Here is a 15,080-nt window from a genome sequence, read left to right on the forward strand (position 1 = left end):
ACAGCAGCTCGCATCACTTGAGCCTAGAGCCGTGGAGAGAAGGCGGTCCCCTATGGCCCATTACACAAGCTCCGAGCTCCTATTCTTTTCAACAGCTTTATCAAAATAGAATTAACATACCATATGATTCAGCCTTTAAAGTGTGCAATTTGGTGGTTTTTCGTCTTCACCCAATCATGCTCCCGATGCCACAATCAACTGGAGAACAGCTTCATCTCCCCAAAAGAAACCCATACCCAGTAGCAGGTGCCCCCACTCCCCCTCCCCAGTTCCTCCCACCACACAGCTATGTTCGCAATCTGCAGATTAGCCTATTCTGGATGAATTCATATAAATGCAATTTCAGGGACACCTGGGTAGCTCAGCGGTTGAGAGTCTGCCTTCAGCTCAGGGCATGATCCCGGGGTCCTGGGATCGAGTCCTGCATCGGGCTCCCTGCATGGAGCCTGCTTCTCCCTCTGCCTGTGTCTCTGCCTCTCTCTCTCTCTCTCTCTCTCTCCCTCCCTCAGTCTCTCATGAATAAATAAGTAAAATCTTGTAAAAAAATGCAATTTCATGCAAATGGCATTTCATATAAATTCATATCAATTCTATTGCACCTGACACGCGATCTTCTCTGTCTGGCTTCTGTCACTGGGCATGAAGTGTTCAAAGCTCATCCACGCGGAAAACATGCATCGGTCCATCTTTCCTTCCTGCGGCAGGATGACATCCAGGCATATGGATCTATTGCGTTTCACGGATTCACCTGCCAGCTGATGGGCATCTGGGCCGTTGCCACTTTTCGGCTTTTGGGAGTCACACCACTGTGAAAGTGGGCACCCCAGTGTTCACATGGACGTGCGCTCGTTTCTGTAGGCCAAAAGCCTTCCGCTGGAGACTTTTCTTGACAAGGTCTCCATTCTCTTATAACTGGCAACATGTTATAAAAGGAGACGGCTTCACTTGTGAAAATAGCCATGGAGAAAACAGGACCCCGATCGGCCAGGCCTGCTCCAAGCACTTCTCCACGAAATAAAATGGACACCCGAACGGACGTGATCAAAATAGCATAGGATTCTCCTGTGCAGGCAAAGCTGATACAACCACCTAATTGGTCTCAATAACCTCACGGAAGTGGGGGGTCTACTGCCCCTCAAAGATGAACAGAAGGGCACCAGTCCGATACACTGTTCTCTGTCACTCTCTGCAATAGATGCAACCTGCAAAATCGGCCACAGAGCAAGTTTCTGTGAAGCATCTTCTATTTCCCCACTAACTCAAAAATATTAAATCAGACCCACAATCCCAAGAAGAATAGAGGTAAACATAAATTAAAGGCAGGTCTGGAGGAAGAAAGAAAGTGTGAGCAGCCCTATGGCATTAGGTTTCGACAAAGCCATCCTGAAAGGTCAGCAAGACAGAGCCAGCGCTCCCACACTGTCCCTCCTTCCCCGTGCCCAGGGCCAGCCGCCTGGGGTCAGGGCCTGGCCTGGGGGTCTAGCAGCTGGACCTCAATCCCGGGGCCAGGACATGACCACACCTTCAGCCCCCAGCTGAGCTGCCTCCCCTCCCGCCTCCTAGCACTCTCCTCCACGGCTCAGCCAGCTGTGCCCTCCTCTCTCTGACCTCCCTGAACTGAACCACCCCCTGAACCAATGCCACTTCCAACTGAGCGTCTTGCCGCCTTGCTGGGGCTCTTCACATACCCCTATGCTCCTCTCTGCCTCAGGACCTTGGCATGTGCCATTCCTTCCAACCTAAACCGCCTGGCCAGCTCTCACGCATCCTTCAGATCTCAAGCTTCTGTATCATTCTCTGACCACCCCGCCCCACCCAGGCCACATGCCCCAACACCCTCTCACCACACTCATGCATCGTTTCCCTGACCCTATTCACATGGACAATGGGAACACATCTTTCCTTGTAATGAGCTCCCCCACTGGACCCGAAGCTCTCTGAGGGTGGGAATTATGGCACCAGTGGCTCCGCCGTCCCCAGCCCTTGGGGCTCACTGCCTGGCGCTGGCACTCTGTAAACAGCCACCAAGTTGATTGATGAATTGACTGAGCACCCACTATGCGCCAGGCTCTGCAAAAAACGAGACAGATGGGGCCTCTGTTCTTACATTCTAACCCGACATAAAAAGATAAATATACCCACTTTCAGACCGTGATCAATGTTGGTTTTTTTTTTTTTCATGATCAATGTTACAGAGAAAAACAAGGCAAGGTACAGTGGAGACGCCTGACAGAGACACTGAGCCAGGCGATGATGGTCGACGCCAACAGCAATGGGTCCTATGGACGGCGCGTGCCCAGACCTGATAGGATGGGGTAAGAAGGACCCTTCATCTCTCTGGTGTTCCTCCTAAAGCCCGTTACCCTACTCTAATCCGGAGAAAAATTGCAGACAAATTCCCATAGAGGAGCATTCTATGAAATTCCTGATCAATAGTCGTCAAAACAGGCAAGGTCATCACAAACAAGGAAAGTCTAAGAAAGTGCCAGAGCCCAGAGGGGCTAAGAAGACAGGACAGCGCACAGTAATGTGGGATCTAGATGGGGTCCTGGGCCGGATGAAGGACAGAAGGGAAAAAAACAAGGAAATCTGAATAAAAGGTGGATGTTAGTTAACAACAATATATTAATACTGAATAAATGTGCCATGTTGCTATAAGATATTAACAGAGGAAATGAGGTGTGGGTGGACGGAAACCCTCTGTACTCTCTTCTGCTATTTTTCTATAAATTTAAAACCATTTGGAAAATCAAGTCTATGGGAAAAATTAAGGGTTTGGGGATAGAGAGGGTATAGTGGCCATCAGGGACCAGGAGGTCAGGGGGCGTCTCAGAGCAGGTGACATCTGAGCAGAGATAGGAAGGAGGATGGGGATGAACCTCAAGGTCACCTAGGACCAGCAGGGAGGTGCCAGGTCGGGGAGCTGGGGCAGGAGGACCGGGGGAGGGCGATGCCAGCCCCAGACGCCCACCTGTCCTCAAGGGCAGTGGCCGTGAAGTCACTTGGGGCAGAGGATGAGGAGAGTGACTGTGGGTACCAGTGGGACAGGGATGCACCCAGACCAAGAGATGGAGGGAGGTGGGGAGCAGCCGGGCAGGTGCATGGGGCATCTCCGTGGTGCTGAGGTCCCTGGAATGATGTGAGAAGGCCAGAGGGAGACCTGTGCCATGGGCTGGAGGCACCGGGGAGGAAGAAGAGAACAAACAGGGGGAAACAGTCGACAGTACAAGCAGGAGGGAAAGGTCTAGAAACAGCTGGGAGCATCTGGAGCTGGGAGGACATCTGGCCCCTCCTGCCCCAACCTCCATGGGGTGAGGCAGAGACTCACTGAGCCATCGGACCCCATCACGCACCCTGCCGGGGCCCCGGTTACACGGCTGCAGGGTTGGATTCAGGGATCACAGGAAGGCCTGCCCCACACCTGCCTCCCCCTGGCCACCAGCAACCTGGCTCCTGGCAGGAATGCCCTCATCCTGGATCCCTTAATCCCACAAAGCTCTACTGTGGCCCTTTTATCAGCAATTTTACAGCGATTATTGGGGCTAAGTGACAGTATTACACTCACCAGCTATTGCTGAACACCGTCCTCGTGCCAGGCTGTGGGGGGCAAAGGTGTCCCCGACCCCCAGAAGTCGATGCTCTAGCCGGGAGATGGGCAGGGATGAGTTATGAGCCTGAGCAGGGGAAGGGCAAAATCCGGGCCATGGAGGCTCGAACCTGCACATCTGACGTCTCAGGGAAGGGGAGGCGTGCAGGAGGTAAACCTGGAGCAGGCAGGTCAGGGGGCCCGGGCGCCCACAGAGAACCACCTCCTCACTGCGCTACTGAGGGTCCGGGCACGATTCCACGTACCAAGCTCTCTCAGGACCGAGGAGGGGATGCTTCTCCCCTGAGACCCAGAGACCTGGAATGCCCCCCATTGTGGCTCTCCAAGGCAGACCCACCTCCTGGTCCCCGAACCCACTCTCACAGCCACAGAACTGAGACCCCTGTGGCTATGCCCCTCCGTGGGGGGCCTGTTCTGGCCACTTAATGAGATTTTTACTGATGTGTTATTTAAACTTCAGAGATAAAAATGAGCGCGGGGACACGAGGCAGGGCAACCCTAACACCCATTCTTGGCCTCAGAGCCTTCCCCGACCTGGATCCCCTCTCTGGCCAGTCTTTCCCTACCAAGTTCCCACAATCCTCCCAGCCTGTCCTGCTGCCAGCCTCTTGTTTAGATGCAGATCTTTGGCTCCTGCACCTTCTCACCTGCCCCGGGGCCACCCCTCACTTCACAGCAGCCACAAGGGGCTGACCCTGGACCTCCCCACAGGCAGACTGAGCGCTCCCTGAGGCCAGGGATGGCACCTGCTACTTCAAACTCCCCACAGCACTCAGCAAAGTCCCGACCCCTAAAAATATCCTAAATACCAGGTAAGTGACGACTAATCACGTTCCTCATGTTGTCTCTAATTTTTGGCTAATAGCTTAAACGACTTTGTAGGCAGAATTTTAAAACGCCCCCTATGATCCCAGCCTGCTATGCGCAGGTCCCTGTCACCCTTGGGACTGTGAAGACAATGGTTTGCATCTCACGATTAGGCTGTTCCAGGACCCACTTGACCTCAAGAAAGAAAGATTATTCAGGTGGGCCTGACCTACGCACATGAGCCCTTTGAATCTGGACCTAGAGGTTAGGGACCACAGGCCAAGAGAGGGGAAGCAAGGGGGAGAGTCTCCGCTGCTGGCTCTGAAGGCAGCAGACGCACCTGGAGAGGAGGGGCCTCGAGGGGCAGAGAGCTGATTCTTCCCCAGAGCCTCCAGAAAAGAACTCAGCTGGGGACACCCCGAGCAGAGAACCCAGCCACACCACGCTGGACCTCTGACCTGCAGAACTCTAAACGGAGCGCGCCAATAAACAGAGGTTGCTTTAAGCAGCTGAATTGATAATTAATCACACATCAACAGAACCTAATCCGAAGGGCATTGGCTACCACAGCTTTCAAGCATCAGTCTCCTATGCAAGCACCACTACCACCACCCACAAAACCTAGGGCCCGTACTTGAGGTCTGGCTCCCCCTGCGTTTTAGCTGTGTGCCCCCAAGCCAGTCGCTTAACCTCTCTGGTCCTCAGAGTCTCCATTAAAAAGAAAACAAATCAAAAGAAAAATTTAAAAAAAAGAAAAAAAGAAAACAAATCAATTCCCATCTCTGTGTGCATCATGTGTGACCCAGCAATTCCAGTTCCAGAAGTTTCTGCTGAGGTACTAATCCAAATGTGCTCCTAAGCATTTACTAACTGTGGAACGATGCCAAATCTTGTGTGGGGAAAGCTATATACACAAAAGACAGAGCCCGAAGGGACACAAATAAAACCAAATTACCTCTGCCTTCTGTTTGATTTTTGTCTCCCAGGTTTTCAGCAGTATATGCTGCTGTGGTAGTTAGAAAAAGTAATAACAAATACCCTTTTAAAAAAATCACTGTCCAGATGGTTTCTTTGCAGAAATTGACAAGCAGATCCTAAAACGCATATGGAAACCCAAGGGCTCCCAAATAGCCAAAACAATCTCAAAGAAGAAGAAAAGACTCGGAGAACTCACACTTCCTGATTTCAAACGTAACCAAAAAGCTAAGGGAATAAAAACACGTGGCGCTGGTGTAAGGACAGACACAGAGATTTCTTGGCTAGGACACCAAAAGCACAAACCACAAAAAGAAACAAAAGATAAACTGGACTTAACAATAAAAACTTTCATCCTTCACAGGATAACCAGCAGGAAGGTAAGAAGCCCACCAAATGGGAAAAGATTTTGCTAAATCCTCTGAGACAGGCTCTGTATCTAGAACATGAGAAGCGCTCTTATGACGCAACAATAAAAAGACAACCAATTTTAAAACGGGCAAAAGAGCCGGAGAGACATTTCTCCAAAGCAGCACACGCATGCCCGATGCATGAAAAGGTGGCCAACGTCACCAGCAACCGGGCAAATGCAAATCAAAGCCACGGTGAGATGCCAGGTCATGGCAACTCGGGTGGCGAGCACGAAAAAGATGCACAATAACAAGCGTCGGCAAGGATGTGGGGACACTGGGAACCCTTCCCATGTCGCTGAGGGGATATAAAACGGTACAGCTCCCCACAGGGAGCCTGCTTCTCCCTCTGCCTGTGTCTCTGCCTCTCTCTGTGTGTCTCTCAGGAATAAATAAATAAAATCTTAAACAAACAAACAAACAAACAAAAAAACCAGTGCAGTTGCTCCGCAGAACAGCCTGGCAGTTTCCCAAAAGGTGAGACACAGAATTATCATCCGACCCCACAATCTCACGCCCAAGTTCGCACTGGAGAACTAAAAACACATGTCTGCGCAAAAATCTCGTACACAGATGTTCTAAATATTCACTATTCAAGACCGTGAAAAGGCCGAGGTCCACCCGCCAACAGATGAAGGTCCCTCCATACAGTAAATAGTATTTGGCCATAAAAAGGAACCAAGTACTGACACCTGTTACGGACAAACCTTTCCATCATGCCAAGGGATAGGAAAAGGCCACAAAAGGCCACCGACTGGGACACCTGGATGGCTCAGCGGTGGAGCGTCTGCCTTCGGCCCAGGGCACGACCCCGGGGTCCTGGGATCGAGTTCCACATTGGGCTCCCCGCAGGGAGCCTGCTTCTCCCTTTCCCTGTGTCTCTGCCTCTCTCTGGGTCTCTTAGGAATAAATAAATAAATCTTAAAAAACAAAATCTACTGAGGCGACGGTCGCACAACTCTGGGAGGAGACTCATGACCACTGAACTGCTCAGGGTGCGAATTCTGTCTCAATGAGGCGGCCGTTCGGTTAATCTCTGGGATGCAGCTATGGGGGGGACGCCGACTTCTGCGGGGCTGTTGTGAGGCTCGTCAGGTGGTGTGGCTGGCAGTTCCAGGCACCCACGGTGATCTGCGCAGATGTTTGCGTGGCCATCCCTGGAGCACTCTCGTGTCAAAGGCTCCTTCCTGATTTACTCAGCATGACCAGCGCCACCTAGTATATGCCAGGCAGCCCTCCTGCCCCGTCCCAATCCCGGACACGGGAGATAATGAACATGACCTAATCTCTGCCCCACGTGAGGCAGTTAAGGTGTCAAGGCAGCTTACTGAGAAGGGCATGTGCAGGAAGGGTCCACACAAGAAGACACAGGAGCCAGGCCCATGTGGTCCTCCCTCAGCTACTAGAAAGAGCTGGTCCCCACCCTGCTAGGGAGTCTCAGACCCTGCCACCTCTCTGATCTTATCTCTAACCACCATGCCCCTTGTCCACGAGGCTCCTGCCACACTGCCGTCCTCGCACATGCCAATCACGTGCATACCACAGGACCTTTGCACCTGCTCTCGCCTCTATGGTAACATTCTTGCTTACAGCTCTCCATTCAAACGCCACCTCCCTGACCACCATACCTAGAACAGAGGGAGAGGAGAAGTGGCTACCCGCTTCTTGTTTTAGCTTCCATCGAAGCACTCGTGGCCATCTGACCATACGTTCGTTCACCAAACGTATCTCCCCAGCTGGCCTGTCTGTTCCACAAGGGCTGGACCTTTGTCTCGCTCAATGACACCTTCCCCAGCGCCTACATTTGGATCAGACCCACGGAAGGTGCCCCTGCAACCTGCAGCAGCGCTGCCTATAGGCCTGGCCGGTCTCTTGGGCACACAGACATCTGGTCCCAGAGGCTGCCTGGCCTGGAGCTCAGTCCTGCCAGAAAATACAACCGACATTGTTTCTACTACAAAGAAATGAAAACTTAAAAATAAATAAATAATAAATAAATAATAAATAAAAATAAAATAAATAAAAATCCCATCCGATCGCTGATCTGATCCATTATAAAACAGGACAGAAAAGGGATGAAAATCACAGTCCCCACAGCAGGTTGCAGGGGTTGGCTCCAGGGAGCCAAAGCAATCCGGCCTCCAATTTCGCCGCCGTCCCCCCGTGGAGACGTGACCTCCCCCGGGACACCACAAAGCAACCACCATCCTACGTCCCTGCCCGTCCGTCTTAATCCTGTTTCCACACGAGACTTCTTAAACATAGCACCCCATCGCTGTTTCCCGGACGTGCTCATTTGCAAACCCCAAATCCTGCAGGCAAATGTCTGGGACATACATTAATGATGCCCTTGGCGTGTGTTGTTTCACAGGCTGGCCTTCAGCAGAATAAAAAAAAAAAAAATCACTTTCCCTCTGGTTCCTTGTGAACGATAATCAGGGTCTGCGGCCTGTCTCCCCCAAAGCTATGACAGTTATGTTTTAATCACTTCCAAACAGGCTCCTTGCCACTTAATCCGCTGAGTCGGGCTGGGCTGCAGGCCGGGGAGGGGGGGATGCCGGCCGGAGCTGGGGGCCAGAGCTGGGTGCCGGGCTGAGACGCATCGCAGGGGCATTGCCACGCACCCCGGGCTCCTGCAGCACCGTCTTCCGCCCAGAGGATCATTTTCCTGCAGCCGGTTTTCTTCACGGGGACACGGAGAGGAAGCAAACCGAGCTTAACAACCAGGAAGAGTCTTGTCCAATAAACTGGGAAATGAGATGTGAAATCCGCTCGCGGGGAGAAATGTGTACCCCAGTTAACGACATGGGCAGCCCGCCTTGGACCAGCCAGCGTGCCTGCAAGCATGCAAGCCTTTCTCTGGCTCTTCCTTCTGGAAGGCATGACAACTGCCGCGCTGTCTTTCGAGGATCATTAAAAATATAAAGCATCTCCTCTGGAGGCTGCCGCCTGCCCGGGCCGCGCAGACAGTTCCCCCATAAGGAGTCCAGGGAGCTTCTGGAGGATGCTGGGGACCCCAGCACAGAGGGAGAGGATGGCGCGGGAAGTCGCTCAGGACGCGCGTGCCCACCTCCCAAGCCCAGTCGCAGGCCTGGCCCTGCACCCCCGGCCCCCCTGCCCTCCCCAGGCCACACCTGCCGCAGCGCCTGCCAGACGGTGATAACGGGAACTCGTGCAGGTGATCTGCTGCACCCTCGCAACGCCGCTGCGCTCCCCCGTCATCTGGGCCGGGACTGGAGTCAAGGCAGCCAGACCCCAAGCACGCCTCGCCCCTTCAGCCCTTAACGTCATGCTACGCACAACAGATGCTCAAAGACAATTTTTGGATGAGCGGCCTCATTCTTCCTGCCTGGCTTAGGTGGAGCCAGGGTTCTTTTTTTCTAGGAAGCAGAGGGCAGCTCATGGTATTTTAAACGGTGACAGTCCTGGGGTGGGGGGGCAGGGGGGCTAAGTCTAGGACAGGGAGGGAGACAGGACAGGGGCCAAGATAAGAGGTAACAAAGGAGCAGATGATAAAGAGCAGAGCATGAAAACAAGGGGGCTGACGGTGCTTCCACAGAATCGTCCCTCGGTGCCCAGGCTGGGACATGGCCAGCGGGTCGGGGTGCCAGCCAACCTCACCCCTGACCTGCTTGGGCTCGCGTGTGGTCCACACTTCCCACTGAAAACCCCGTTTCTGAGCAGAGAACCTCTGCAAAGAACCACCAGCAGGTGCCCTTTGCTGAGGCCTCTTCCTCAGACGTGATCAGCCAGCGGTGTGGACAAGGAGAGACCACGGTGCAGAAAGGGGGTCAGAGAAGCAGTAAGAATCATGCAGGTCAAGTGCATGGAACCCCAAGATTGGCCACCCACACCCCCGGTTCCCAACAGAAGGAAATTTTGGGACCACCTGAGTCAGCATCCGATTCACAGGTGCCCCCCAACCCCTACCCCAGGCTCCCCAACTCTGTAGGTCTGGGGTGGGGAGAAAAGACCTGCCTTGTCCCTCAGCCGCACGCCCTTGCAGGTGGTTCTGACACACAACCTCACGCTGCTGCTGCCTGTCCAGCCCCCTCACTCATTCACTGCTCACCCTGCAAGTGGGAACCCGTGCCACCACGTGCGGGCACGTCCCCCCCGGCACTGGGGACGCAGCTGGGAGCGGAATGATGAGGCTCACTGCACGGGACCCCCTTCCAGAGGGAGGAGATGAGTAAATGCATGGTTCCAGGCCACACGGGGTGTTGGCAGGGGCGGGGAGGGAGGGAGCCAGCCGGGACAAGGAGGTGGGGTGTGGATGGAGTGCAGGGCCGGGGCGAGAGGGCTGGAGAACGTGTCTGCGGAGGGAGCATCACAAGAACACAGACACGTGGAGAAGAGGTCTCGGGCCTGGGGCTGCAAATGCACAGGCCAGGTGCAGGCCGGCCTGGGCCTCAGCCTCTGGGGGGTGGTCTCCGGGGCCCCTGGAGCATCCTGCCGGGTGGTTTACACGGGGGCTTCGGGCTGGCCACAAAGGACCAATGTGGCTTAGGGCGCGGGCTTTGGGCCACACTCTACTGGCCACGCGTGAGGGCTGGAGACAGGTTGGCCCTGGAGGGCAGTCAGGCAAACTGCGGGATGGCACCCCCATAACCACGCCGGACCACGAGGCTCAGGGAGCTTCCCTGGCTAGCAACGCTCAACGATACCATCGTATCAGTGCCACTAAGTGACACTGTGCATGAGGCCACCAGGAGAAGACACCTGGAAGTGCCACGTTCGGTGCCCCCCTGGGCCTGCCCTATCTGCATCCTCCCTTGGCGGGTTTTTACCCGCATCCTTGCACCGTGATGACCCATGACCGGGCGTGTGGCAGCACATGGTGAGTTCCGGGAGTCTTTCTAGTGTCAAACCTACAAGTCGTCCTGAGGACCCCAAACGTGTAATCAGTGTCAGAAGTGAGGGTGGGCTTGGGGGACCTGCCTGCCTGACCTCACACCTGGGTGAGCACATGCTCAGCGGCAAGGAGGCCGGTGGCGCCAGCACAGCAAACAAAAAGGGAAGGTGTTGGAAGTGATGCGGGCTGGGCTGCCCCCCACCCACATCACCCCCCGCCCCGGGACAGGCCGTGGTGCCAGCCGCCTGTCCCAGGAGAGGATGGCGGGCTGCCCCCACCCCCCCGCCCAGTGAGGGGATGCTGAGGGGAGCAGACCCCGACTCGGACACCCCCAGGCCGCACAGCCTGCAGCCCACACGCCCGGTGAACATGCGTGAACCCAAGGCAGCCAAAGCTCAGCTCCAGCATCCCCCATGCCACCGCCTGCATGTGTCTCTGTTGAAAAAGGCTCTCGCTGGTGAGAACTAATATTTCCCGCACGTTCCCGCACGCCGCCACTACAGCTACCAGCAAGGCGCAGCCAGCCAACCCAGCGCACCCGTCCTGCTTGCTGCGTTAACGCTCACTTTGGAAAATGCTTGATGAAGTGAAAAATATGCCGCGAGCCTGCCTCGAGATGCTGCTGCCTGCAGTCTGAAAGCAGTCAGAACCTTCCAGAAATTGCCCGTCTCCTGGCACATGCACTCCAGGCTGGCGGGAGGGCCGCAGGAGCAGACCTCAGAGTCTCGCAGCTGGTCCTTCCAGGAACCGGGTGGCCAGCAGACCCAGCCGCTGGGGGCAGCAGTTTGGGGAAGGCAGGTGACTTAGCCTGGTGTCCCAGTTTCCTATGGCCACTCTAACAAAGGACCACAAATCTGGTGGCCGCCACAGCCGCAGGGTACTGTCTTACAGCCCTGGAGGTCAGAAATCCAAAGTCAGCCACACAGGGCTCCGGCCACTGGGTGTTGGGAGGCCTGGCTCCTTCTGGAGGTTCTCAGGGAGAATGTTTCCTCCCCTCCTGCAGCTTCTAGGCGATGCCCGCGTCCTTGGCGCACGGCCCCTTTCTGCACCTTCCAAGCCTGCGATGCTGCACCTCCATCCACGGGCAAATCTCCCCTGCCCCGCCCTCTTCTAAGGACCCTCGTGCAGGGACCGGGCCCACCCGGGAGACCCAGCATCATCTCCCAAACCAAGACCCCTGCGTTACATCTCCAGGGTCGTCCTCTTGCCACGTAAGGAGGTAACAGTATTCACATCGACATCTTCAGCGGCCAGGACTCAGCCCACCACCCCGGGGTTCCCCAGAAAGCAAGCCCAGGGCCAAGTTCACTGCTGCTCTCTTGCTGGGGTGCCCGGGGGGGGGGCATCCCTAGACTAGCAAGAGGGAGCAGGAAGGAGGGGAGGCAGGGGTACCACTGAGCTGACCACAGCTTTGTAAGAAAACTGGAGCATGGCCCTCCCAACCACCCAGTGGGGAACTAAGGCAGAGGCGCTCACTCTCCGGTGCCTTCTGGGCCTTCATCCTACTTTGTCTGATGGGGCACGGACCTGCCCGTGCCGCCAGCCGCTCTCACCAGCACACCCCATACCCTGCCACGTGGCCCGTCAGCCACATCCGGGATCCAGAAGAGGTGGAGTACCCAGAGCCCACACTCAGGTCCCGCTGTGCCGGCCGCCCTGGATGCAGAGACGCTCTGGTCCCCTCCATGTGGCCTGAGGAAGGGCATGCAACTGGCCAGCCCTCACCCTGGAGGGGCCAAAACAGCCTGTGGTCTTAGGAGAGGCAGCAGCACCAGAGAAGCCCACAGGGCCCGGTGAATCCCAGAGGAGCTGAAGCAGACCCCACACAGGAGGAAGGTGATCTGATGACCATCTCGCCACTCCCAGGGCCCGACGTGGCACCCGACATTCAACCCGGGCTCCGTGAACACGGTGCCAGATGGCTAGACCCATTCAGGCCCGTGCACGTCACTAACACGTGGTATAACCTGGCGGTGCCTCTCCCCTCGGTCCCCACGGGAACGTGAGGATGGCACCAGGTCCCCTGGGGGTTCCCAGGGAGGCAATGCTTGCCAGCTCTCCAGCTTTGCTCAAACGCTGGAAGAAGCAGAAAGCAGAAAGCTGTTTGTGGCGGTTAACACAACGTGTCAGCCGGACGGGGCCACCGAAGGCCCAGAAGGCGGTTCCAACCTTCCTTCTGGCTGCGTCGGTGAGGATGCTTCCAGATTAGCGTTAGAACTGGTGGACTGAGCAAAGTGGAGCCTCCCCCGACAACGTGGATGGCCGTGGACACGGACAGGCCTCATGCAACCCACTGGGGGCCCGAATTACAAAAATGAGGCTAAAATGAGTAAGGCGGGATTCACCGTCCCCCACCTGACGGCCTTGGACCTACACCACCTGCTCTCCGGCGTCTCCACTGCAGGAGGCAGATCGTGTGACTCCAATCCCGTGAGCCAGTTTGTCATAATAAATCTCCTACATGGAGACGGATGGATGGATGGACGGATGGATCCATTCTGTTGGTTCTGTTTCTCTGGAGAAGCCTCACTGAGGCAGCACAGACCCTTTGTGCTACTGAGGCATCCCCCGTAGTGACATTTTGGCGGCTGAAAGACAGGGTCCCTTTCCTCACCAACTTTCTTGTGTTCAGAGGAACAGAGCAGGTATTCAGGGGAGAAAAAACATTCTTCATAAAGCAAACCAGGTAACCTAAGTTGCTAAGAATCAACGTTTTTGGGGGCGGGCCCTAACATGGACCGTTTCCTGGTCATTTTTTTCAGGATGCCAGTTTTTTACAGGACGCGGCTTGCAAAGATTTTCCTTATCCTGCATCAGCGGCTGTGAGTACACGGTCTGCACCACCCCGGGTCCGACAGCGCTGACTAAGGTGGAGAAGCTTTTTGAAAAGTGCTTCTAGGGAGCAGCTGGGTGGCTCAGCAGTTGAGCGTCTGCCTTTGGCTCAGGCCGTGATCCCGGGGTCCTGGAATCGAGTCCCGCATCCGGCTCCTCCCAGGGAGCCTGCCTCTCCCTCTGCCTGGGTCTCTGCCTCTCTCTGTGTCTCTCATGAATAAATAAATGAGATTAAAAAAAGAAAGAAAGAAAGAAAAAGAAAAGCACTTCTAACAGCCTCCGTCGGCGGCATGGACTGTCCTACGTGGTGTCCGCAGAGCCCGGGGGTCACCCGCGTCGGCCTCAGGCTGCAGAAGTGAGAGCTTTCCCACGGCCAGCTGCTCTAGTGCAGAGCAGGGCCTCTCGGGGTGAGGATGCTGTCAGCACCCAAGCCTTTGCTCATCCATCGGGGGGATTAACTTCTGAAGCCCTATTGTGGCTCAGATCAGAACACTCAAAACTGCAATCGGCACTCAGACACGCCAAGACGCCAAAAATACGGCCTCACTACTGAGCCGGAGCTCAGAAACCAGGCTAAGGAGACAGAAGCCACCACTGACGCCCCGAGGCGGCCATGGGGCCCCCAGCCCTCCTGTCACCGCTTCCCTGACCCCCGGGACCAGCTCTGGGGCTCGGCCCCTTGCCCTCCACCCCCACCCTGCCCAGCCATCACCCGCCACAGCCCAGAAGGAATGTACTGACCGGGGTGCCCCTTACCTTGACAAGCTCCTTGAATTTGGGGTCGTCCTTGGAGGTGGGGTCGATCATCGTGCGCTCCTCGTTCTCCTCTGCGGGGGGGGGAGTTGCGGTCAAGCACTAGTGGGAGTGGCAGGGGTGCAGGGACAGCTGGCTGCCCCTGCCCAAAGTGGGGGACAGGGATTGAGAGCAGAGACCCCAGTCATCGTCCCGGGGGGGTCACCCCACCAGCCCTGCGCAGCCACACATCCCTTCTCCCGAAAGGGAGGCAGCCATCCTCTACCACCACCACCCCCAGCCGGGGAAGAAGGGCGAGGGAGGCATGCACACGGCCTGAATCTGCGGGAAAAGCGCCGCACAGCCACCGTTAATAAATACGTGCACTGACAAAGCTCACCATTCTGTAAAATATTAGGGCAAAAAATTTTTTTAATTGCAAAAAAGAAAAAGGAAGGAGGTGACATTTCCCAATAAAATGTGTTCATCCCTGTCCTGTTTATTTGTTACCCACAACCAGGCCTTGATCCACAGACAGTGGGGCCCAGCGAGCTGCTCCAGAGGGACAGCGAGGAGGAGGGGCGCCAGCGGGAACGACCCTGGAGGCCAGGCGCCATCCAGAACAAAGGGGAGCAGCGGCCCCCGGGAAGGAGACCCACGTGGTGGGTCCCACCCAGCACGCCCGGGGCCCGGGTGGGACAGCTCTGGCTTGGGCAGAGCTTAGGGCCTATTAATTATGTTGATGTCTCGGAGCCTGGGGACCTAGAAACACCGCTCCTCCTAGGACTGGCCAGTCCCCAAGACAGCAAACAAGTCCCCTGTGACTGCCTTTGATGCACACACCCCCCCTCAGAGCCCACTC

General features: G+C 55.7%; 1 protein-coding gene across 4 annotated transcripts in view; it reads right to left on the minus strand.

Annotated features, from left to right (window-relative positions):
- The window catches only part of PARVB (parvin beta), a 97,276-nt gene that overhangs the window by 33,473 nt on the left and 48,723 nt on the right, over positions 1-15,080 (minus strand). For all 4 annotated transcript variants that reach the window (XM_025456990.3, XM_035721763.2, XM_025457000.3 and 1 more), the window contains exon 3: positions 14,243-14,313. In XM_025456990.3, coding sequence (XP_025312775.1) covers positions 14,243-14,313 — 71 coding nt within the window. The remainder of the gene's footprint in view (positions 1-14,242; positions 14,314-15,080) is intronic.

This window comes from Canis lupus, chromosome 10 (assembly GCF_003254725.2).
Source record: "Canis lupus dingo isolate Sandy chromosome 10, ASM325472v2, whole genome shotgun sequence".
Lineage (NCBI taxonomy): Eukaryota > Metazoa > Chordata > Mammalia > Carnivora > Canidae > Canis > Canis lupus.